The sequence below is a fragment of the Mustela putorius genome, unplaced genomic scaffold, assembly GCF_011764305.1.
Source record: "Mustela putorius furo isolate JIRA1106 unplaced genomic scaffold, ASM1176430v1.1 tig00003834_pilon_pilon_pilon, whole genome shotgun sequence".
Classification (NCBI taxonomy): domain Eukaryota; kingdom Metazoa; phylum Chordata; class Mammalia; order Carnivora; family Mustelidae; genus Mustela; species Mustela putorius.
Genome location: NW_025421987.1, coordinates 94,345,736 through 94,372,093, shown reverse-complemented (window position 1 = coordinate 94,372,093; position 26,358 = coordinate 94,345,736). Strand labels below are relative to the sequence as shown.

General features: G+C 49.1%; 1 protein-coding gene across 1 annotated transcript; it reads right to left on the bottom strand.

Moving 5' to 3' along the window:
* Positions 1-19,167: 19,167 nt before the first annotated feature.
* On the bottom strand, positions 19,168-22,391 carry FAM43A (family with sequence similarity 43 member A). The gene has a single exon (XM_004745295.3). The coding sequence runs from the start codon at positions 21,393-21,395 to the stop codon at positions 20,112-20,114; it is 1,284 nt and encodes a 427-aa protein (XP_004745352.1). The 5' UTR covers positions 21,396-22,391; the 3' UTR covers positions 19,168-20,111.
* Between the last annotated feature and the right edge of the window lie 3,967 nt (positions 22,392-26,358).

The window sequence follows — 26,358 nt, the reverse complement described above, 5'->3', positions numbered from 1 at the left end:
TGGTGGAACATCTGCCTTGGGCTCAGATCATGATCCCAGGATCCTGGGAGCCACCTCAGTCTCCCAGGTCAACAGGGAGCCTGCTTCTCCCTCTGCCCCTTACCTTGCTGGTACTCTCTCTTGCTCTGTCCCTCTCAAATACATAAATAAAATCTTTTTTTTTAAAGAAGATTAATATGAGATAATAAATGTTTTTTTGTTGTTGTAAGCCATTTTTAACTGTGGTTTTATTTATTATTTTTTTTTTTTTTAGGTTTGGGGGAAATTTGTTCTATAGCTCACCATAACAATCCAGGTTTCAACTCCAAAGCTCTACTTTGATGAGGGTCACTAGCCAGCTGTGATTTTGAGAAAGTCTTTGAAACACACACTTGGACTCAGTTTCCTCCCCTGCTAAATAATAGTCTAGGAGAACTTCTGAGTCATTCTTAAGGTAACTAACCAACCATTACAGGGATTCAGGGAATGCTATCAAGATGAACTTCTGGCACAAAGAGGCCAGTTCATGACCAATGTCCTCATACACTGTATTTAAGGGACATTTCATGTGTGCATCTGATCTATCAACTCATAGAAATCTAATTCAAGACTCTGCTAGCAATCACCCGCACATGGTCCCTGAGCCTCTCTTTACTCCCCTGCTCTGTGCTGAGGCTCTCCAGAAACAGGTGAGCCTTTGCTCACACTGTGGTTCGCCAAAAATGCCTTCCCAGCCCACCATCTCCCCAAACCTCTCCCCTGCCGAAGGCCCATCTCAGATGCCTTAGACCCTGTGACTCGGGACCACCCACAGCAGGAGAAGCAGCAGGCTTCTCGGCAATGGTGGGCTGGTAAATGTGGAACAACCAGCTCTCTGGGGAGAAAAGGTTCGGATTTGCCATCTTTCTTGATTTCTGTGGTATTGGCCCTCCTCCCACAGCCGGTTTGAAGCTCCCAACAGGGCACCCCTCAGCACAGACTTGGGAGGGGACATGCACGGTCAGGTTACTCTGCCGGTACGGGCTGGCCTCAGGGCACCCCTGCATTTTGGACACCTCACCTTCCCTGACTGTCCTTTTCATCATTTTGGAATGTCCCTGGGGCCTGTCTCCCTCTCCCATCCCAGCATTTCCCTCTCAGCCCAGACCTTCTTCATCTCCTGCCTGGACTACTGGGACAGCCTCCTCCCTGTTCTCTCTGCCCGCACACCCTCCTCACTCCCCTCTCTCTCCCCTGACACAACTGAGGGAGCCTTCCTCTACCGTCACCTCATGGCCCCATGTTGCCCATCCTCGAAGTCCTTCAAAACCATGAGTTTCAAGGGGAAGGTCAAGGTTGTTGAATATGCAAGCCCTCTACGACCTGACCTCTGTCCACCTCTCCATCTTCTCATACACACACACACACACACACACACACCCATGCGCACACGCGAACACACACTTGTGCAGACACCCAAAGCACTTCTCTGAGGAACTATGGCGCTCTTCATGCCCCCGATATTCCTACAGCCTTCTGGCTTCTCTCCAGTCACAAATCCCACTCCCCACCCTGGGCTCATCAGCTTCACTCTCTTCCTCCAGCCCCTGTGTCTACACATTCCCATGGTGTTTTGTTGAGAACTCAGTGAGGAAACTACCATGGGAAATCATAGCCCATTCTGTGGCCCACTGCCTTTCTCTCCCCTCTCAAAGCCACAAGCTCCTGGAGGGCTGAACCCTAGAGCCTGGCACTGTGTCGTGGCCTGATGGAAAAGCCTCTCTGGGTCTGGAGGAGAGTGGCACCAGGAAGTCAATGGGGTGAGGCAGTGGGAAAGGGCAGAGCCAAGGAACACTCCCACTAAAGCCTAGAATGGACCCCAACAAACAGAGATGTAGGCTGCTGAGACCAGGGGTTGTAGAAGGAAGGGACTGAGGACTCTATAGCGGCTGAAGCTCCCAAGACCCCAGCCCTATCGATTCTCCCTATCCCTCTCCTTGGCTGGACAGGGACCCCACTCTTCCTAGTTAAAACCCCATCTCTTATGCTCTGTGTTCTTTCTGTTGCTTTAAATTGAATAATTATGGGTTCAAAATAGCTACTGGACCACATGTTAGAGGCTCTGGTCCAGGCCTGAGCCCAAGGGTGAAGGGCAGCCTCTCCCCTTTCTCCCCAAAATATTCAAACCTAGGTCATGGATCACCTAGACAATATCTCAGAGCTTAGGTAGTTTCCTTAAAATAATTACAAAAGAACCACCCTTGGCATGTCAGCTCTGCTCCACTTAGTGAGAGACCAGTTTCTTCACTCCAGCTGGTTTTCCATCTGAAAAAGGAAGTTAGTGACCAGCTGATCACTAAAACCTCTGACACCATGGTTCTAAGTCAGTTCCTCCTCTCTGTGCCTTTTCTCATCTGTAAAATGGGACTAATAGTATCTACCCATCTCAGAAGTCTATTGAAGATCAAATGAGATAATGGTTATAAAAATACCATTGTAGGGGGATGCCTGGGTGGCTCAGTGGGTTAAGTCTCTGCCTTCAGCTCAGGTCATGATCCCAGGGTGCTGGGATGGAGCCTGGCATCAGGCTCTCTGTTCAGCAGGGAGCCTGCTTCCTCCTCTCTCTCTGCCTGCCTCTCTGACTACTTGTGATCTCTGTCTGTCAAATAAATAAATAAAATATTTTTTAAAATTAAATAAATAAATAAATAAATAATACCATTGTAGGGATGCCTGGGTGGCTTAGTACGTTAAGCATCCGGACTCTTTTTTTTTTTTTTCTTTTTAAGATTTTATTTATTTATTTATTTGACAGAGAGAGACATAGTGAGAGAGGGAACACAAGCAGGGGGAGTGGGAGAGGGAGAAGCAGGCTTCCCGCAGGGCAGGGAGCCCGATGTGGGGCTCGATCCCAGGACCCCGGGATCCTGACCTGAGCTGAAGGCAGATGCTTAATGACTGAGCCACCCAGGTGCCCCACACATCTGGACTCTTGATTTCAGTTCAGGTCATGATCTCAGTGTTGTGAGATTGAGCCCCGTGTCAGGCTTCATGCTAGGAGGGGAGCTTGCCTAAGATTCTCTCTCTCCCTCTCCTTCTACCCATCCCCCACTCTCTCCCTTCCTCTCAAATAAATAAATAATAAAACAAAATAAAAATAAATAAAATACCCATAGTTATATCTATTAGTTATTACTTGTGAAAGTTAATTATTGTGCTGAAAGTCCTTTATAAACATTCCTAGGTGATTTAACTAAACTTTAACATGATCATAGGCATCTCAGAAATGTTAATTTAGAAGAAATACAAGAATACATTAAAGTTTCCCAAATGAGGACTCTTCTCATCATTGGGCAAATGCAGAGATGAGACTTCGACTGGGTGAGCTATGGCAGAACTGCAGACCAAGCCCATAGCTTCATTGCTGCAATTTTATTCCCCAAGATCTAAACAGAGGACTGGCCATTAGAATCCAGGCATGCCTGTTTATTCTAAGGCTTGTCCCGAATGTTCAGTCAGCCTTTTAACAGAGCTGCTGGAGAGAATTAAAGTAACTCATGCCTGTTTGCCTTTCCCAGGTAGAGCATAACTAGGTCACTCTGGTATTCCAGAACGTCCTCTTTCCATCATCGTCGTTTTATTGCAGGTGATGTCATTATTCAGCCCTTCGGAAGCAAGGTCAAGGTTCAGAAGTAAGCCAGGACTCACTTTGATCTTCACGATCATGGTCACACTCTGTCCAGCAGCATGCCCTTTATCTCCTGGTCTCCAAGCACAATAAAAGTCTAATTAGGAAATCTCTATAATGTCTTTGAGAACTAGTACTCTTAGAGTGGCTGAAGCCAGGGACAGCGTGACACTCCACAGCTTCGGCCTGAAAATTACTGCTGACCACTGCCCCAAGCTGCCAACCAAAGAAGGCCACTCCCTTTCATTTTGCTCTGTAGATAGGCAGGGAAGCTTTATGGAGTAAACATCTGTGAGTAAATCACCATTGGCTCACGCCTCCCTGGGCCCCTGGCCACCCAGGCCCTCCCTCTGGAATCCTCCGGCCACTATACCCATGGCACGGGGAGTACAGTTTCTGTTACAGTCATTCCAACTGATGTTCAGAATAAAAAGGTGAATTCGAAGCAGCTTACTTTTTCATCAATGTACGCTTACTCAATCTAGAAAGGTAGACGGGAATGGACGGCCAGATGACCTAGCTACAGGTGACCATCTTATCTTGCAACAGTGCGAAAATCCCTGCGGGTGTAAGACACTGAGCAGGAAAGACTGCCTTATGTCTCCCACCACCCCCAAAGCAAGAGTTAGCCAAGGCCCACAGTCCCCTGAGAAGCAGATCAGAAACCTCCTCTTGGGATTAGGAAAGCAGCTCGTTAGATAAAAGGCATGACAGCAGAGCCCACTGGTGCTTCTGTGATCAGATGAAATATCATTATTAATAAGAAAATGTTAATATTATGATTATAAAAGTTTTGATATTTGTCAATCAATTTACATATTGAAAAACAAGCTGTTCTCAAGATTGATATCCTGCTAATACAGCCATGCAGGTCAGTGAAATGTGGAATTGTGTCCGTATCTGTTGGTAAACAGCCACTGAACCAAGCTTCTTACTTTGCTCCTCCTTCTTGTGTTACCTTGGCCATCCAGCCACCTCCTCCGGAATCCCCCTGAAACACACTCCTGGCCAAGACCCAGCAATCAGAGTTCACCGCTGGCACCAAAGGGGCCCTCAGGACATGTCCTGGGCCAGTGCCATGGCCTATGGCCATTCAGATGGGTGGGTGAACCCACCACACTGGTTGTTAAATATTTTAATGCCTCCCCTGCCTATCTGCACTGAGATGTTTCCAATGGACCAGCCTTCAGGGTTCTTGTACTCTGCACCCATGCTCTGCTCTTTGGCTTGGTGGCAGCCCCAGTCTGGGAACACAAGTCAGGTGGCTCCAGAAAGCCACAGGGCAAATGCTGAGTACCTGGCCAGGCCTTTCTTTAACTGCAAGGGAGGAGTGAGAAATGTCCGCAGTGACTAGCACTTAAAAGTGACCTTCCCCCTCCACAGTGCCCCAAAGCCCCGGGTTGGGTGCCTCTTAAAAACCAGAAATAATAACACATCACAGCCACATGGGCAAGTCCCCAACCTGCCATCTGCATCCATTTCCCTCTGTTCAATCCAATGGAGAGAGATAATAACCTATCTTCGGCTTAATTAACATCTGGGCCCGCTGCTGGGAGATTCCCAAACCCACGTCTCCCTGTAATTGCAAACCTTTATTTATCTGGGCACTTTGATGACAGCCTCATAATGGGAGCTGTGGCCCCAACCCCACCCACATCCTCTCCCTTGCCAGCTGCTCACCTCCCCTTTGCATCCCCCCCAACCAGCCCTCTCTATTTCTCTGCTGCCTCTCTACCCCCAGGCCCTCAGGATCCCTTGCCCCTAATCCCTCTCTCCTGTGCCGTTCTGTGCTGAGAGCGCTGGGAATGTGGAGACCGGGACAGCAGTCCCAGAGCTGCCCATGACTTATTCCCCACCGTGAGATACCTGCACTTAAAGTGCCCAGCCCTTTGCTTTGCACTCAGTAGGTGCTAAAGCTTGTCAGCAGTCCTCCTTTCTCCTCCATTCTACTCTTTAATCCCCAGATCTCTCATCGGAAAACTGAGTTATTGCTGCTTCCCATGCCTGCCTCCCTGGGTAGCTACAAGCATCAGGAAAGAAAGTGGCTGAAAACTTCCTTATGTTAAGTTTTTAAGTACCACCGACACAGAAAGTCAGCCTTCTCGGAAGGAGAGGGGGTTCGGTCATGGCCAGACAGGCCTCGCACAGGGCTGGCACCTGGTGGAGCCACCCCAGGTCACGTTCTGGCCTCCCATAGTACAGATCTTGAGGAAATATTTGATCTCCAGCCCCAAGAAGGTTGGAGAAGCAGCACTCCCAGGAAGTAACAAGAGAAGGCCAGAGCAGGCTTGGCCACCATGTGGCCCAACCTGCCCGAGACCCAGCCCAAGCCTGCCCTTCAAGTCCCTCCAAGAGGATAGCAGTGAAAATGCCTCACATCTGTATCACACTTTTCCATAAAAAGTGGTTCATAGTCTTGATATTCTTTGAATTGCACAATGGCGTAAGGTAGCATAAGAATCTCTATTTACAAACAAGGGCACTAGACCTCAAGGAATTGAACTTCTTTGTGCCAGGTCACACAGGGAGCCTTGTAGAAGGGGGTTCAATCCAGGCCTCAGAGTTGGAATCCTGTGCTTCTCCCTGGTGGTGGTGACCTCCAGAAAAGACACCACTTTGTCTTTCTCCCTCCCTTTCTTCCTTCCTTCTTTTTCCTGCCTTGATAATAGTACATTTATTTCTACTATTTGCAGGTTTATCCCTAAACTTATCAAAGGATAATGACTGAGAAGCTAATGTCATATTCCATTGGCACGTGTAACGGTAAATTTCCAGAAAATTCTGTTAGATCCCACAAGCCTTTTATAAAATACCATTTTGAATGAAAGCATTTCTAAAATGTTTTAAACAGTTCTTTCTTTTAAAATTAGATTGGGGGGCACCTGGGTAGCTCGGTTGGTTAAGCATCTGGCTCTTGATTTCAGCTCTGGTCATCATCTCAGAGTCCTGGGATCAAGCCCTGCGTCCAGCTCTGCACTCAGTGGGAAGTCTGCTCGAGGCTTCTTTCTCTCTCCCACTGCCTCTCCCCCTACTCGTGCTTTCTCTCTCTGTCTAAAATAAATAAATCTTAAAAATAAAAATCTATAATGAACTCCTCAAACTCAACACACACAAAACAGACAATCATATCAAAAAATGGGCAGAAGATATGAACAGACACTTCTCCAATGAAGACATACAAATGGCTATCAGACACATGAAAAAATGTTCATCATCACTAGCCCTCAGGGAGATTCAAATTAAAACCACATTCATATATCACCTTACACCAGTTAGAATGGCCAAAATTAACAAGACACGAAGCAACATGTGTTGGAGGGGATGTGGAGAAAGGGGAACCCTCTTACACTGTTGGTGGGAATGCAAATTGGTGCAGCCTCTTTGGAGAACAGTGTGGAGATTCCTCAAGAAATGAAAAATAGAACTTCCCTATGACCCTGCAATTGCACTCCTGGGTATTTATCCCAAAGATACAGAAGGGCCATCTGTACTCCAATGTTTATAGCAGCAATGGCCTTGGTCACCAAACTGTAGAAAGAACCAAGATGCCCTTCAACGGACAAATGGATAAGGAAGATGTGGTCCATATACACTATGGAGTATTATGCCTCCATCAGAAAGGATGAATCCCCAACTTTTGTAGCAACATGGATGGGACTGGAAGAGATTATGCTGAGTGAAATAAGTCAAGCAGAGAGAGTCAATTATCATATGGTTTCACTTATTTGTGGAGCATAACAAATAGCATGAAGGACATGGGGAGTTAGGAGAAGGGAGTTGGGGGAATTTGGAAGGGGAGGTGAATCATGAGAGACTATGGACTCTGAAAAACAATCTGAGGGATTTGAAGTGGCAGGGGTGGGGGGTGGGATACCAGGTGGTGGGTTAATTACAGAGGGCATGGATTGCATGGAGCACTGGATGTGGTGAAAAAATAATGAATACTGTTATGCTGAAAATTTTTTTAAAAAAGACTAAATTTAAGTTCAAAAAATTTTTTTAAAATTAAAAAATAAAATTAAATTAAGTGTGCCTGGGTGACACAGTTAGTTAGGCCTCTAACTCCTGGTTTCAGCCCAGTTTGTGATCTCAGGGTCACGAGATCAAACCCTGGGTCAGGCTCTGTGCTCAGCATGGAGTCTGCTTCAGATTCTCTCTCCCTCCCCTTCTGCCCCTCCAGCTCATGTGCGCTTGCTCGCTCTCTGTCTCTCTCAAATATATAAACAAAATCCCTTAAAAAAATAAAATAAATTAGATTAGGTTATTACAAATGTAACACACTAATAAAAAAAAATAACCTCACCAGTACAATACAGTATAAAGTATAAAGTAACAGTTCCCCTATCCTTTCTACCCCCTGGGCCAGTGTGCAGTCTTGGCTGGCTGGTAGAGATGTTTCTGACAGGAGACAGCAGGACCTCTATTGGACCACTGGGTAGGGCTTGGAATTCATTTCAGCCCTTCCAGGAGCACTCAGCAACCACTCACACACCTGGCCAGGTCCCCCTCTCGCCTGGAAAGCAGAGCTGTCCCTCTTCCCCAGTGTCTGGGCTCCATGGAGGGAGGAGCTGAGCCTTCAGTGGGAGAGAAGAGCACAAGCATCTCCCCTCAGGTGGCCGGAAGTGAGTGAAGAAGGAACCTCCTTGTAGGGATTCTGCTCTGCCCGGCACACTGGGGAAGAATGAGCCGACCCATTCTGCAGTCTCACAGAAAAGTGTGACAGATGGCAGAAAGGCAAAACTTAGAAGAACTTTTCAAGAACCACAGCTGCCCTCCAGGTACGGGGCTGTCTCAGGAGAGAGGTCTGCTCCCAAAGATGGTAGAAATTCCCAGACGCCCTACGGAGGAGAGAGCCCACCTCAAATGTTTCCTTTAGTCTTGAGCAGATGTTTGCAGCCTCTGTGTCTGAAAAGTTACTTGAGTTCTGGGTCCTGAGCTATTCAAAACAACCCTTAGGACCAGGTGTCAACTGAATGATGCTTCCCTTCATAAACTCTTATAAATAGCAATTTCCTCTTGATCCTCCTAAGATCTTTGCTCAAATAAACCTGACCTAGACTGCATTTCCAAGCTGTTCTTGTAGTTATGTGTAGCTAGGGGCTGAGTCCTAGCCACACACATAGAAGTTGTGTTCATCACTGCTAGGCATGCCTATTAAAATCTCCAAAAGATCATGCACTTTCTTTCTCTGTCCACTGGAAGACATTGTCTGGTAGAAGCAGGTGACCCAGAGAGACTTCTGAGACACTGGGGTAAGGGTCAGCACATGTTTTCTGTAATGGGCCAGATAGTAAATATTTTAGGCCTGTGGGCTATGATCTTTGTTGCAAATACTCAACTGTGTAATGCAAAGCTGCCATAGAGAATACATAAATGGATGAGTGAGATTGTGTTCCAATAAAACTCCAGATACAGAAACAGCCAGCAGGCCCAATTTAACCAACTCCTATTCTAGAAAGTGGTGGAGTCACAATACAGACAGAGCCTGGGCCCTGACTGATGGTTTGGCAACCAAGACTCTTCATTCAGAACAGTGCATAGGTGAGAAATAAACTCTTCCTATGTTAAGCCAGTGAGTGTGGGACCTGTTAAAGCAGCTAGAATTCTTTATCCTGGGCGCCTGGGTGGCTCAGTGGGTTAAGCCGCTGCCTTCGGCTCAGGTCATGATCTCAGGGTCTGGGATCGAGTCCCGCATCGGGCTCTCTGCTCAGCAGGGAGTCGGCTTCCTCCTCTCTCTCTCTCTGCCTGCCTCTCTGCTACTTGTGATCTCTCTCTGTCAAATAAATAAATAAAATCTTAAAAAAAAAAAAAACTTTAGAATTCTTTATCCTATTTAATTATACCCACCATATTCTATTACTTCTGGTTGCCAAGTTCATGGGTTAGGAAATAGACCAATGAGAAAGAAATCCCAAATATTAATCTGGCCTTCAGAAGTACAGGGCTGGAGAGAGGTTGCAGGTAGGAGATCTTCAAACACATCCTACAACCACCTCCCCCATCAAAAAAAAAAAAAAAAAGTTATAGAAAACTATGCTTCCTCTAGAACCTAGATCAGGCAAGGTTTGATGACTCCGTCAGAGCCTTTGAGGAGACCACTTTGACGGTTGAACAGGATGATCATCTCTTATGTGAAGCCCTCTACAACTACATCCCCTCCCCTGGATGGATTGGGGTGGGGGGGGATGCCCTTCCTCTGTGTTCCCTCAGTACTTTACACATAAATTTACTATACCTCTTTTGATGTTGGATGGATATCACATATTTTGGTCTTTCCCTCTGGATTATGAGCTTCATGAGGGCAAGAACTGCTTGTGGTTTCCATCCTTGTTTCCTTCTTGTTTCCCACCTCCATTCCGCCAATTCACACTGCCCCCATCTCTCCCTCACAACTAGCACAGTGCTCGGCACACAAATAGGTGCATTATAAATGTACACAGTATGGGTTGCCCAGGTGGCTCAGTTGTTAAGCATCTGCCTTCCACTCAGGTCATGATCCCAGGGTCCTGGGATCGAGCCCTGTACCAGGCTCCCTGCCCCATGGGAAACCTGTTCTCCCTCTCCTACTTCCCCTGCTTGTGTTCCCTCTCTTGATGTGTCTCCCTCTGTCAAAAATATAAATAAAAATCTTTTAAAGTAAATAAATAAATAAATACACACAGTAGATGCATTATAAATGTTTCTTCAGTGAGGGAGAGAAAGGAATGAATGGATGGAAACCTGCGAAAGTTAAGGTCAATATTACCTGAGTTATAGATTGGGAAACTACATCATTTATCATCCAAACGAGGACACTTTGAGAGTGAAGGGTGGCTCTGTTATAATTATGTGATGACCTCGGGCATAACTGGGACCGTTCTGAGCAAACCAGAATCAACGGCCACCCCAGCAGTAGGCTTCTCTGGATCAAGGTCTCCAGTGATACCGAGCATTCTTAAAGGAATTTGGTGATTTCTGTTAGGTTAGGGACTTTTTTTAAGCTTAAAAATAAACAAAAAAGAAACTCAGGGTACAATGGAAAGGAAAGGGTGATGTGATTTGAAGTTTTTCTTGGCAGAAATGTGGGAGGATCAACATAGCTCTCTCATTGCGCTATGAGTTTTCACTGATCATTTCACACTAATGCCAACCACAACAGCTTGAGTTTACAGTACAGCTCATATTCACCCTTGAGCGCAGTCCCAGGCATACCCACAGGAACATACGCACACACACACACACACACACACACACACACACCAGTTCCATCAGGACAAGAGGACCCTAAATTTTCCTGTGTGTACTCTAACTATATAGAGGATTTCCGATAAAAACCTTGAACATCCCCATTTCTTTTTTTTTTTTTTTAGGATTTTATTTATTTATTTGAGAGAGTGATCGAGAGTAAACATGAGTAGAGGCAGAGGGAGAGGGGGAAGAAGACTCCGCTGCTGAGCAGGGAGCCTGGTGCGAGGCTCAATCCCAGGATCCTGGAATCATGACCTGAGCCGAAGGCCGGCACTTAACAGGCTCAGCCACCCAGGTGCCTGAACCTCCACATTTGTACAAAACAGTGTATAGAATTACTTTAAGAGGACTCTGTCCTAGTCATAAACATCTATCTGAAAGGTGAATTAAATTATGACTGCAAATATTTGTGGAACGTTTTGGGGAAAGGTGGATGTGTGTGTGTGGGCGCGCGCCTGAGTATAGAGTACTAACCATAGTGGAATTACTGATCTGGGCTGATAATCTTATGCTGATGAAATGAATCCCATTACAAAGAACAAATAAAATCCCTCCAGAGAGCGCAAGCAGGCACCATGCTCTCCTGCCACACCTGATGGAAGAGATTGGGCTGGACACAGAGCCACATGGTACATGTGGGTATCTAGAGCTTCAGACGGAAAGTTAGCCCCAATCTTTCCACATAAAGCACCCCATTTAGAGACCCACCTACTGTTTCCTATTCTTAATAGATTACTTCTCGTTTTGCCTTGTTTTCCATCCTTCAGTCCTGGGAATATGTTTCATGGAAAATGTTCCTGCCCACGACACATTTGCACTATGAGGGAGCCCCACCGAGGCTCATTCATCCCAACTGTGTTATTTCAATCGGGATATTTCAGTAGCAACCACTCCTTTCCTGTACCACCCTTGACAAAACATCTGCTCTTTCATCCAAATTTTAGATTTTTGAACCTCAAAACAATCTGAAAGAACATTTAAATGTGACTGTCTCCATCTCACAGAAAGAACTGGCCCCCAAGGAGACTTGCTCAAGGTCAGGAAAACCAGAGCTGGAACCGAATCAAGTCCAGTTCTCTTTCAGCCATACCTTATAGCCTTGTCCACAGGAAGACTGCCCGCCATCCACCATAGCTACCCAGTCCTACATCTTTCAGTTAATATGGGACATTTGCTAAGACCTGAGTCAAGGCATAAGACTAATACCTCTTTTAACTTCAGCGTGTGAACATCTCCAAACAGGTCTGACCAGCCGTGGTCTCTGGGAGCTTTCTTCCATGGCAGCAACTGCTGCTGATATGAGAGGAAGGGTCCCCCACACCTTGGTATGTTTACATATCACTGTCGGACAACCATTATGTGGTTTGGTCGAAGCACAGATGGGAGCAGCAAATCATGTGATGCTCTTTTAAAGAGATGAGCTCCTCTGCTGGAAACCAGGTGGTGAACAGTTTTCCCTGAGAATCAGGGAACATTGGGGGCAATTTGACATGCAAAGGCTAAGATATATTTCTCTACAGAGGAGGCCTTGGGGGAAGACAGACAGCAGCCATAAATAAGGAAGTGCTCGTGGTTTTGCCGTTCGGTAGATGGTACTTGGGAATCATTTGCAAGCCCTGAACTGGAACACAGAACTGAGAGTGTGCTGATGCAGGACCCTGTGGCCCTCCCCACCCATCCTCCTTGAACTCACATGACCTTGGAACTATCACTTTCTCTTTTTCTATATAGCCATTCAGCTGCAAGAGTGGAACCTTCAGGAATATGGCTTATGGGGTCAGAACATCTGTAATGTGAATATTTCTTCCTGCCTCCTTCCATCATGGTGCCCAAAACATCCTTCCTATTTGGCATCTTATATCTCAAAGGCTTTGAATATTCAAGAGTCCCCTATTAGAATGTTAAGTCCCTAAAAAGGCCCTTTAGGTATGGGACAGCCACTGTAGACTGAGGAACTACAGCTTGAGAAGACAAAATTGCAGACCTTACCTCTTGCAGAGAGGAGGGGAGTCCTACACATCAGACACACACCGTGGGCCCATGGCACAAAGGGAGAGGGACTCCCCACATTACTGTTGAGTGTTTCTAAAAGAGGGTAATGTGGTGTCTTGGAAAGAGATGAGGGGAAAATAGAAGCCTGCTACAAGCTCTGATCCCTGTGACACCTGTCTTTCCCTCTCCTGGGCCTCAGTCTCCTCATCTGTAGAGGGAAGGGACTGAGCTGGAGGAGTGCTAATGTTCTGTCTGGCTCTCAGGCTTTCAGCGCTAGGGAGTCAGCTGGTGACCCTTTGAGTTGAAGGTTAGCCAGTCCTGGAACAGAGCAGAGGGAGAATCCCTGACAAGCAGCTAAGAAGAAATTCTCCTAGGAGAAGGATCTTGAATTGGGGTGGGTCCTGGAGCAGGGAGTAGCTTGTCACCAGGGGATGCAGGCAAGCATGCCCCAGGTTATCAACCTCCTCTTATTCCCAGACTTGCTGCAAGTGGGTCCTGGTCTCCATCCTTAGGAGAACAAACACTCTGCTGCCTGGTGCCCTCAGGGCCTTTGAAACTCTGCCAAGTTTCTCTTGATAGTGGCTGGGTTGCTTCCAAACTTAACCTATCTCAACCCAAAAGACACAGGGAAAAGAGTATAGGACTTAGAGTCAGGAGACCTGAATTCCGGCCCCATCTTGCTGAGTGATCAAACTTAGGAAAGTCCTTTTATGGTCCTTTACCTGGCCCTAACCTGGTCCTTAGATTCAATGTGGGTCCCCATTTTAGGACCCACTATGGACTCCAAGCTTTGAGGTAGTGAAAGGGCTGCTTAACAAGCAAGTCTTGCTCTGGCTTGGTCGAGAAAACCTCTGCATTAAACTCCAGTGGGGGGGATCCAGGCCACAGGGGGCTCCCAATGATGAGCCCTGGTCCCTAGAGCCCCAGGACAGAGGTTTCTTCTATTCTTCCCACTAAGGGATGGAGGAAGGCAGAAACACACTTGAACTTAACCTTTACTCCTTTTTCAATTCAGAACATTAATGCTGAAAGTCTTGCTATTATATAATCCAACACAACCATTTTATTCATGAGGTCCTGAGACTAGAGGGGGATTAGTGACTTGATTAGGTTAATGCGAAGGGATTCCAGGTCACTTCAAGGCCTGCATCCAAGGCTCTTCCTGAAGGCTTTCTGCCATACCACATTATCTGAGCCTTCATTTGACTCAAATTAAAGGAATTGGGGCCATAACCTTGGGGCTGGGATGAGCAGGAATGGGACTCCAACTCCATCCAGAGCCAATTCCAAATAAACTTCCCTTCTCCAGACCAGAGTTACCCCTCCCTAGGAAGTTCAGGGAAGTTCCAAGGAAACTCTTGAGAATTGAATCTACCTCATGTAGAGACAAGGAGTCAGTTGAACCCCAATCTTCCCTCCTTCCCAAACATATGTCCTCAAAACCACACAGGGGCACCTGTGTGGCTCAGTCAGTTAAGCATCTGACTCTTGATTTCAGCTCAGATCATGATCTCAAGGTCATGATCACACGGTCGTGAGATTGAGCCCCGCATCAGACTCCTTGCTGGGCCAGGAACCTGCTTAAGACTTTCGTTCTCCCTCTCGCTCTGCTCCTCCCTCCCTCCCACCTCAAGCACACACACACTCTCTCTCTAAAAACAAAAAACAACAACAACTACAAAAACCAAAAAAAACCTTGACTCCTCCATCTAGGTAATGCCCTTGAACTTTATCAGGCCTATTCTCTTAGGCTGAAATAGAATGGTTCCTTTACTCCTTCACTGCTGTTGCCTGAGTACCAACTAGGTGCAAGGCTCTGTGTTAAGTTTGGTGAATCAGAGATACATGCCTGTCCTTGGAGTATTCAGCCAACCAGAAAAGATACGGATAATTAATAATCATGATGCAATGGGAAGAGCTCCCCCACCCTCAAATTAGACCTGCTCTTCTAGGGTGAGATCTCACCAGACCAGATCTCAGGGTAGGAGCAAGAGGAGACCAGGTTCCTCTGGGGGCCGCCACCCCACCCACCAGGAACATTCTTGCCAGGAGGACACCACCTGCCCTTTCTATCTCCAACATTAGGCATCCAGCAGATACTCATTCACACTTGGTGGCAAGAATGGCATGTTTAAGAATGACTTGACAAGTGTTTATCATCAAGCATCTACCAGGCATGAAATGTAGAGGTATCAAAGAAGAAGGGGGGAGCGAATCACAGAAAAATTCCACTGCCAGTTTCTGCCATCCCAAAGTGAAAAATTTGGTTATAAGCCATGAGAATGGGAGGAATGTGAAAAGAGCATGGGTTTCAGAGTTTGGACCCTTGGGTCTTGGTCCCTCCTGTGTAACCTTGGACACGACATCTCCCCTCTAGGGCTCAGTTTGCTCATCTGTAAATGAAGGACAGAGCCCAGGGATTGCAGGACCAGGGCCAACTAATGACTGTGTGTTTGTTTGTCCTTTAAAGTTTGGGCTGCCTTTTCTTTTAGGTTTGGTTTCAGGTCTGAGCTAGGCTTGGAGGAAGGAGGAGACATGAAGACAGGATCATGAGAGAAGCCAGAGGGAAATGAGGCCTTACAGGAGGAAATGGGATGGGACAGAGCTGAAGAGGAGATGTAGAAGAGGGGGCTGTCAGAAGGGCCACCGTCTGGGGGGTAGAAACATGACCCTTGCTGGTGCCACTGAACAGACCTAGAGAGGGGAGGGAATGGGTGCCACGTTCCAGGGCCAGCGAGCCATTCCAGCCACCAACGTGGTGGTTATTCAGAGCTGCTCAAAATGGGATCACCTCACAGCGGCTCATGGTGGGGGCGGGTGGCCCCAGGCAGCCTGTGGCCTGGGATGGGCCAGCAGGAGCAGAAAAGGCCCCAGCTGACAAAAAAGCCAGATCCAGTTGTGGCCATATGCTGGAAAACCTGGTACTGGGGGTCCAGAGTGCCCTGACCTGTGGCTTCCCAGCCCTCCCCGAGCCTGGAGTAGTTTCCCGCATGTCACAAATGATTCCCAGGCGCCGGTTGCACACACACTTCTCGCTCCGTCGTGCATCACTTCCCAGCAGATGCGAGGACCACTGATGCATACCACGTGGAGGAAAGTGTTCTGCTTATTAAATTACTAAATCCTGCTAAAAATGAGGGCAACTGGCTCCTAACAGAATTTGCATGTTTCTCATGATCCTTGGTGGACTCCCGTGCAGTTTTTTTCTGTCTCGAGTGTGATGCCAGGGGTGGGTTCTACCAGTCTGTTCCCTCTCCTTTCAAGAGCAGGGCCCTTGAAAAGCAGCTCTGTCTCTGGGAGGGAATTGTGCTTTCTCAGTCTAAAAGAACCTTTCTCATTTGTTTAAAATCTGTTCTGCTGACTCTGGGGGCAGTGGGTGGGAGGTTTGCTTTAGGAACCAGCGTGCAAGTGCGTGGAGTGGGTGTTCTCTGCAACTCTCAGTGCTGAGAAGGTTTGTAATACTACTGTTTATTTCATGCTGTCCCATCTTTCCCTCGCTCCCCATCAACGCACACCACACATGGTACAAATGAATAGGGGAGGATGTTTTTCCAGTCCAAGAAACCGTCCTCTGGGGACTCGCGCTGCCACCCGACAAGACCTCTCTTGCCACCGGAAGTCACTTCATTTTTCACGCAGTCCGTGGTGTGTTGTTGGACACAAAGGATTACTTAGGCTCGGGGAGAATGTGGAAAGTGTCTCGCAGCATTTAAAGTACCATCAGGTTACGCAGAGGAGGAACCTGAACCCCAGCTCGCAGGAAGGTAAAGCTAGATAGGATGAGTAAGCCAGACCTCAGTGCTCTCTGGAAGGCAGGTTTTATCTAAGGGCTTCGTTTTGCTTTGGGCACCACTCTTTCCCATCCGAGTGTCAGGAGCAAAGCAGTGTTTCGTTTTCATTTTTGTTTTTTTCATTCAGACTTCTCTTCTGATGCTAGTGATATCATCCCTGGAAGACTGAGATGTAAGAAGAGGTGAATCGTGTATCACCTTCGGATCTCTTCTAGAATTACAGCAGCCAGAGTGCTATGGGTGCAGTGGGGATAAAAGCCAAAAGGTAGAGCAGAGGAAGGAGGGAAGGGGAGGGCACCAGGAGGGAGGGAGGGAACTGGTTCTTTTGCAGGCTGCTTATTTTCTTCTTCCTCCTTCCTCAACCCCTAGACCCCCCCTTCCCTATTTATAAATCAAATAACTGGAAAAATCAGACTTAAAGAAACAGTTGCCTTCCATTTATTGGTGGTGTTGGTTTAAATGTCATTTGTCTGCACTTTCTGACCAATCGCCCTACCCCCATCAGTCACAGATAAAAGCCAACCTTGGCATTGGCATTAAACCATTAACTGGTTAAGAATGAAAACACACAGGGGCACCTGGGTGGTTCAGTTGGTTACATGCCCAACTCTTGATTTCGGGTCACGTCATAATCTCAGGGGCATGAGATGGAGTCCGGCATCAGGCTCCGTGCTCAGTGGGGTCTGCTTGAGATTCTCTCTCCTTCTGCCCCTCCCCCCACTCTCTCGCTCTCTCCCTCTCTCTCTCTCTCTCTCACACACACACTCTCTCTCTCAAATAAATCTTAAAAAAAAGGGGGGGGGGTGAAGACACACAGACCCTGCCCCACCACCATGTACCAGCCACGTGATCTTCACCCTCTTTAATGTTCTTATCTGTTTCAAAGAGCACAGGAACTTGGCAATGTGTGAAAATAATTTCAAATGTGAAATCCAGTCATGCAAGATAGTGATGGGCCACACAGCTGCCTGCCAGGCTGGTGAGAGCTGTACAGAAAGCACATGGTGTGAGTATCTGGGGAGGGGAGGACTAGACTCTCCCGACCTCTCTCTACATGGGGGTTTTAAAGCTCATGCAATGATGTATATCTGAGGTATTTGGGCAGAGGGGTAGGGACTCTGAATCAAACCAAAATATAAGATTCAAAAGCCTGGACCTTGTCTTAATGCCCTTAAAAAGTGAATCTGAGTATTTTTTTAGTTATTTCCCACCCACTTACACATTGCTTTTCGTTCCTCAAGGTAATCTTTTCTTTATTTTCAAAGATCTTATTTATCTATTTGAGAGAGCAAGTGAGAGAGAGCATGAGAGGGGAGAAGGTCAGAGGGAGAAGCCAACTCTCGGTGGAGCTGGGAGCCGGATACTGGACTCAATCCGGACTCCAGGATCCTGACCTGAGCCGAAGGCAGTCGCTTAACCAACTGAGACACCCAAGCGCCCCACGTTTCTCAAGTTAATCTTATGCCCAAACCAACTCTGTTAATTAGGAAGACAATCTTTCACCATCCCTCTATGGTTCTAACAAATTCCAGACTCCTCAGGATCTGTGGGTCTAGCTGTCCAAAACATAATTACGACGAAAACAAAAACAGAACGGCCTCAGGACAGCATGGAAGGCCAGAAGCGGGATCATTTCTGCAACACAGGAAATGGAGCCCAAAGGGGCAAAGGGAAGAAAATAATTTGAGGAAGGCACAGTTTTGGCAGTGTCTCATTACAACTTCCGGCTGATCGGGTATAGCCAAACCAGAGACATCTGTTTGGAGTTTACAACAGAAACAAGCTCACAGAAAGCCTGCACACACACACACACACACACACACACACACACCCCAAGCTCTACCAGTTCTTGTCTGCCTTGACCTCCACACTATTCCCCCACTGGGTCACGCTGGGTTGTAGAAGGGAAGGAAATAGGTTCTTCCGCTGGCCTCCCCACCGGCCCCACCTGCGCCATGACTCATTCGCGCCATGATCAGAACTTACCAACCTTCCCCTCTCTTGATTTTCCTCCAGGAAAAACAGAGATGGCCCCACTCCTCACAGAGCCCCAGGACACTTTCTTGAGGTCTCCGGTTGATCTTTAAAGCCCCTTGAGCTGTTTGTAAGGGAAAAGGTGACCCACAGAAGAAGGTGGTAAAACCTCAGAAGACCTTGAAAGTCACTCCTTCCTAAATTACCTCACAAGTCTGAGAGTGAGGAACAGAACTCACCCTGTACCTCCAAGAATTAACTCCGAGAGACCAGAAAGTCCACACCGCCACAGTTTACTGCATGAAGAATATGGGAGGATAGGCTCAAAGAGAAAGCAAGGGCTGGCCCCAGCCACAGCGCCCACCCTGCTGGAGAGCGACAGAGGCCCTGGACTACGCAAACAGCGGGTTCTGGAATCACCTCCAAGCACCGTGAAGGCCAAACCCTGTCCTACCGCGCCATGGCACCAATGGCCAGGCCCTCTTCCAGCCCTGTGGCCCCCCAGAATTTTCAGCAGCACTTCCAAACGCTCACCTGTTCTGTGACATTGTCCTCTTTATTCTCTCCCCACTGGCGTGCAAACACAACCAGAGCAGTGCTACTCTTAAAAAATAACAAAATGTTTTATACCCATTTCTGTATATACAGCTGAACAACATTTTACATGTCCCTTTTGCACAGCAAAAGATATAAACATTTAGCTCTGGGAACACAGTTATGTACAAAAAAAAATGTCAAAAATACTTCACAACAGTGCAAAATATTTTACACAGTATCATGGAGGGAGATCTTTTGAGCAGAAGGAAGGTGTGTTTTTAAAGGAAAACTCCTTTTTTGTTGTTTTAAAGATATTAGACGTCTTTAACTGTAAACAAAATGCAACTTTCTTCCATTTTCCCCCACCTCCATCCCCAAACAATTATTTGAGGAATTTGGCAGAATTTCAAGGGTCTGAGTCTGAGGTAAACAACCCAAGCTCTCGCACCAAAAAGACTGGGGGCAAGGAGGTGGCATTACAGCCTAAAACGTTGCGAGAGAGAGAGAAAAAAAAATGTTTTTTAATGACATGTCAATGACAGCGCTAGGCCGCTCCCTGTTACTGGGTCCGGTCAGGGGAGGAAATTAACCCCTCTTCCTCAGGCCCCAGCTGCCCCACAAACAGGAAACTGGCCAGCTGGCAGGCATCCCTTGCTAACCAGCGGGCCCTTTTCTCACCGTCTGCCTGCCCTCCACCCTCACGCCCCCAGCCCTGTCTCTCCCTCCGTGCAGTCTGACCTCTCGCACATCTCCACACGCAACCTGAGCCCCGCTTCAAACAGAGCCAAGTGTGCTGAAGGAGAGGGCCAGGGTAACTCTGGGCCTCAAGTGTCCCATTTCCCCTTTCCTGAGGGCGGGCGGGGGACGGAGATGTGTGTTGTCCAAAAGACAGGTGGGGAGTCACGGTGGGGCGCGAGAGGTGCGCGCAGGGGGCTGCTGAGATCTCAACCCGAGTGGGGCTCCTCTGGGTTGGCGCCGTCGTTAGGACCCGACCGGTCCGCTGCGGTAGCAGGGGAGGTGGCGTCCGGGCCCCCGCCTTCGATGGAGCTCTCGCTGCCGGTACTCTCGCCGGACAACAGGCGCGTCACCCGCAAGTCGGCCTGCAGGCTGCGCACGTCGTTGCCGAAGCTGAGTTCTCCCAGGTCGTTAATAAGCTGAGACAGCTCGGCCTTCATGTCCGAGGCGCTGCCCAGTAGCAGAGGCGGCGGCCCAGCCCCAGGGCTCAGGGAGACCCCGCCACCCCCTAGTGCCTCCTCGCGGCCACTTTCCAGTGTGTCCAGCAAGTCCCCGCATTCCAAGTGCATGGCCACCACCAGCGCTCGCTGCGCCTCGGCCTCTTCCGCTGCCGCGTCCCCCTCCTCAGCACGGTCCACCTCCTCCTCCTCCTCCTCCAGGCAGCTCTCCGTGCGTTCCTCTTCCTCTTCCTCCTGCAGCTCCTGCTCCTGCTGTTCACCGAGCAAGTCCTCGGTGATGGAGCCCAGCTTAGGCGCGCTGCGGCTGCGTTCCACCGGTGGCTTATAGCAGCAGGGTCCGTGCAGGAGCAGCTTGCGCAGAGGCACTAGCGGGATGGTGTGCGCGCCCACCAGCTCCTGCTGCTGGTGACGCGCATCGTCCCTCCGCTTGAGCCGTTTAAATTCCGCCAGCGCGTTGGCCGACGTCTGGTACAGCAGCAGGGCCATAGCCTGAGCCTTCTCGGGCTTGGACACCAGCACCGCGTGGCAGCGCAGCATTACCGCCTTGTGCTTGAGCTCGTGCCGGTATACCCAGGCGAAGACCTTGGGCAGCCGCGCGTCTGCCACGCAATAGGTAACGCGGTGCAGTAGGTAAAGGTGGCCCGGGCGGCGCAGCGCGCGCTCCTCGGCATGCACCATGCGGATACCCTGCGCGCTCACAGTCAGCTTCATCTTGGTGCCCTGACGACCAGCCTCGCTCTTGCTCCAGATCTTGCCCACCGCTAGGTCAGTGCAGCCGTCGCCGCGCGCCTGGATGGTGGTGGCATTGCCCAGGTAGAGCACAGTGTAAGTGGGGTCCTCGCTGGTGATGTGCAGCTTCTTGCGCTTGGAGCGGAACATGCTGCCCACCCGGCTGAGCGCGCCTTCGGGGCACGCCCGCGCCAGCGAACTGAGCGCCGAGTAGTGCAGGCTCACCGCGTAGCCCTTAGGCTTGGACGCCTGCCGTGGCGGCGCCTCGGCCAGCAGCTCGAACTTGTGTTTCTTCCACGGCAGCATCTCCGGAGGGCGCCCCCGCGCAGCTGGGCGGCGGCGGCGGAGCGCCGGGTACGAGCCCCGTTGAGCCACCCGCCCTGGCCGGGCTCGGCCCGGGCAAGACAGAAAAATAAAACTAAGCTGGGAGTGGCCCACTGGTAGAGAGGGGCTTAGGGAGTATCGTCCTCAGGGACCCCGCCGAAGTGGGTACGGGTTAAAATTTTAAAAGAGAACAAAATAATCAGCTGCGAGTTGGGGGCGGGGGGGAGGGCGGGGAGGAGCGTGCACAGATTTACCCCAGCCAGGGCAAGGACGAGGGCAAAGAGTCTTAGGCAAGCAAATTGAGAGAAAGACGAAATCAGAGTGGAACGTTAAAAAGAGATGCGCGCGCGCAGAGGGAGCCCCAGCCAAAGCAGCCGGGACGGGGCGAGAATATGCAGGAACTCCTCGGTGAACCTGGAAAGGGCCCCCGCGCTCTCTCTCTCTCTCTCTCTCACACACACACACACACACACACTCCCCAAGGCTGGAACTAGAAAGAGCGGAAACTCGATAGCGAGTGTGCCCAGGGGTCCGGGCTCCCTCCCCCAGGGGGTGCTGGAAACCGAGAGCCCCTCGGCGGGGTTGATCCCAGAATGTGCGGCTTGCCCCGAGTGCGGTCAGATGCTGCCCCGGCTGGCCGCGGCGGGCCCGGCGCAGCACTCCGGCGGTGGCTCACTGCATCTTCGCTCCGGCCGGACGCAGGGACTCGGACTCGGCGGGCTCACTGTCCTGGCTGGCTCCGCCAGGGCAGCGTGGGGCGCCGAGGGCGGGGCGCGCTCATGGTCGGCTCCGGGGACGGTCGCTACCTCATTTCTTCCCTCCGGGGCGGGGGGGTCCGACTCCGCTCCCGAGGTCCCCAAGGTCTGCTGCCCGCCCTTGCGGCGCGCCCCTCCGGTGCTGCAAGCGGTAGCCGGCTCGCCAGCCTCACATCCTTGCGGTCCCGGAGCAATATCTCGGGTAAATATAGGCCGGCGCGAACCATTCGCCGCGCGGGGACAGGGGAGGAGCACAGAAGAGGATGCGTTTCGGGCCCGGACGCCCGGCGAGTTCCTGGTCTCTTAAAGGGACCTAGTTGCAGTCATTCGTCGAAGGAAAGGGGAAACCGGTCCAATCCCGCAATTACATCTCAAATTTACCAGCATCTCATTTATCTAGGGTATCGCCAAGACCCGGGGTTACCCCCTCGGGAAAGGCGACTTGAATTCTGACACTCCACCCTCCGGCTGAATTGCAACTCACTAAGTAAATGTGTGTCTACATCGAAACTTCTGGGGGAAGTGGTGGAAGATGGGATTTAGACTAATTTACTATGTAAAGAGGTTGGGGAAAGAGTGGTTCTTTCCTTGTGTGACAGCTCTCTGAGAATGACTGGTGTTGTTTAATAATGTAGTTTTTCACAATTTATTTTTCATTAAAGGAAGCAAGGAAAGCCGGAAGCAAGGAAAACAGCGAGACTTATCTTTTAGGGTCTTGGAGCCCTTTCTCCACAGACAAGCAGATAGTGAGAAGTGAGATGTCCTGATGGGGGTGAACAATATTGTACAGAGTCCATAAATAAAGTGTTTCTGCCCTTAATCCCTAGCAGCGGCCCTTCCTGCTCTGAGGCCTCAGAGAAGACTAGTTTTCGGAGACCTATACCATTCCTAAGTAATTCTTATGTGTGGTTAGAACTCATTTTGTTTTCGCAGGCCAGTCATTCCATTTTATTACATCATTGACACATTTTGGGTGAGAATTCCTAGTGAAAATCCAAATGACGTTTTTTATTTCACTAATAATACTCAGCCACCATCTACTAGGAATGCCGATCACATTATTATCCTTTTCTCCTGGGCTGCCTGAACAGCATAGCCTCAGTCCTCTGACCAGCTTGACCCTTGGCTGGTAACTCATTTCTGGGATCCTCAAACAACAAGCCTGCCTCGGTGATCTGCTCAGTGAAAGCAAAAAGACTTCAACTCTGAGTGTGGGATAAATGTCCAGATGATCCTACATCAAACTGCCAAGTTTGTCCCAGAAGAGGACAATGGAACCCCTTTCCCCAGCAGCCTCATCCCCTGAAGATCTTGGATATCTTTGGCTTCCATGCCAAAACCACTGATTTCAGAACCCCTGCAGCCCCTCCTGAAAATTCTCTGGAGCCCTACCTTTGCCAATTTTTAGCCTTTCTTTTAAATTTAAATAACCTTCCTTTAAATTCTAACCCAATTTTCTCAGACTCATTGGTGCTGAGTTTCAACGTACCTTTCCTGAGTACTTTTTGGTGTCAGGCCCTGAGCTAGGAGCAGACCCAGTTCCTGTCTCCAAGGAGCTCCCAGTCCAACAAAGGATGCAAACTGCACCCAGCTCAGGCTTCCGCTAAATCTAGGAGAGCACCCTGTGTCCTCTAGTGCCTGGTACACAAATAGGCACTACTTGATTGCTGAATTAATGAATGAGATGTGCGCGTGAACAGGAAGACAGAGCAGGCTATGTGCCCTGAGAAAGGGCACAAGACCCTCAATGTACTATGAGAAGCAGGAAGAAGAGAAAGTTCGTTTTGAGTAGGAAAATCAGAACAGGCTCTGCAGAAGGTGATGTGTGAGGAATGAGCAGGCTTTCTCCAAGCAAGAAAAAATTAAAGGGCTTTCTGGATATAGAGGACAGCAGAATTCTAGAACATGAAAATGCATGCACACATGCAGATGAGGGTGGAGTTTAATGATTATAACAAGGAGAGAAGAAAGTTTCCCGGTGGCCTTTTCATGGCTAAGTCTTGCCCCAGGGTGTGATGCCTTACTTCCCAGCTGCACTAATGGGCTAATGGAGGGACACCAGACCTGGTGCTGGAATGAACTAGTTAGGGACAATAATAAGCCACTTAAGTCAAGGTGAATTCCTCTTCCGCTCGAATTCCTGGAAAATCTTGCAAAGGCATCGGGTAGACGGCATGGGCTCCAAACCGAAAAGTCTGGTAAAAAGCACACCAGATTCACCTGTGTTAAGTGACCCTTAGATGGTCCATAATCTCCAAGTCTAAACTCTACAAGTAGATGTCATGTTCAAGCGGGTACCATTTCCAAGTTGCTCAGAGGTCTGAGGGCCAGAAGGGCTTGGGGAAGACAAGAAAGGGCCAGTGGTGGGAACTAAGGCTGGTCTCAGCTTCCACAAGGGCACCCCCTTCGGCATCAGGTGGTAGCAGGGAGCGCTCGGGACTACAAGGGCAGGGAGGGTTCCACTGGCCAGCCTGGCTTCTCTGAGGCAACGAGGACATCAGTTCTGGGGGGCAGAGGCCCACAGAGCTGCTCCTCTGGGCTGGTCTCTGCGACACCTGGGCTGCCTTCTCAATAAGTTTGTTTTCAACCTTGGGAGGGCAGAGAGGTTCTAGATGAACGTGAACAGTCTGACGTGTGAGTCACAGTCTGTGCTGGGACTCACAGACCCAGGAGGAGGAGGGCCAGGCTGTCTCTTGCTAGCCTGGGCCCAGGGCCTGGACCTGGGCCTGGGCCTGAGCCTGGGCTGGCTGGCGGAGTTTCTTCAGCGGGGAAAACTGGTAGCACCATCTATGAGCCCACACCATGGACCTGAGACACAGGGTAGTTCCAGAACAGAACAGGAGCCACGGCCATTGGGAAACAGGTCAGCAACTGCATCAGACCTTGGACTGGGCTTTTTGTGTGTGATGCTGCCCCATCTACTGGTGCCAGGCAGAAGTGCCATTTCATGGGCTGGTTTCTCTTCCAACCGGGTAAGGGTAAGGCAGCGGTTGAATCAACTCACAGCCAATTCACAGCAGGTAAGAAACCTGGCCTCAGACCTGACATCGAGAGTCAGCCTTTGAGCTCACAGAAAGCATTCCAGGCCAGCTCTCTCCCACCTTATTTCTTACATCATGGTCCTCGCTCTCGGGTTTCCTCCCCCAACACCCCATGGAATGCCTGTTGGCTTCGGAGATAACAAATGACTAATCTAGGATCCTCGAAGTCATTCAATAAACCTTTGTTGTGAGTCTACGATGGTTGTGATGTAGTTGCTGGGGATACCATATGAAAGCAGACAGACAGGTCTTTGCCCTCATGGGATTTATATCCCACAGATAATACGCAAACAAATAATAAAATCTCAAACAGTGATAAGTCTCAACACACACAAAAATTCAGGGCTAGGAGCAGAAGGTGGCTAGTTGAGACCACATGGCCAGGAAAGGAGTCTCTGGGCAGTAATCTCAAGGAGATGGGGTCAGCCATGCAGGAACATTCTAGCCTGTGCTGATGAGTAAGGAGGTCACAAGGCACATGTGGCCATTGCACACATGAAGTACAGTTGGTCCAAACTGAAGTGTGATGCAGGTGTGAAACACATGTTGAATTTTTCAGACTTAGAAAAAATGAAAATGTCTCAATTGTCTCATAATAATTATATGTGGAATGATAATATTTGGGCTATGTTATGTTAAATATGCCATATTATTAAAATTAATTCTGCCTGTTCCCTTTTACCTATTTATTGTGGGTTCTAGAACACTCACAGCTATAGATCTGGAGAGCATTGTGCGAGGCTACCATGCAGGCCTGAAGGTGGGAATGAGCTCAGGGGGTTCAAGGACTCCCCAGCTTCAAAAATCCTACTGTGTGATGACGGCCTCTGGCCTTTCAGCCCTCCTCATTTCTAACTCCTATTTTATCAATTCTTTACCCTCCTCAAGACCTCCAGGATTGACATCAGCATCTGATACAGGCTGAACTCACCCACAGGCCACACCAGGAGCCCCTGGGCCAGTTTCTGGGTCCTTTAAATCAGAATCTCCACTGAAACACCTCTGTGGTTGAACACATCCTGAAGTTTGGGGAGCCCCCTGCCCTGACCCACCTCATATCTTCCACTACCGACTTTCCTAGCCTCTTATCCTTCCTTCTCCCCCTTTCCAGGCTCCCTCAAAGTGGAGGGGGAACCCTCAAGGAGAGTG

Bases quoted from the DNA above. Each gene is read 5' to 3' on its own strand.
- FAM43A (XM_004745295.3), bottom strand. From the start codon at position 21,395: ATGCTGCCGTGGAAGAAACACAAGTTCGAGCTGCTGGCCGAGGCGCCG.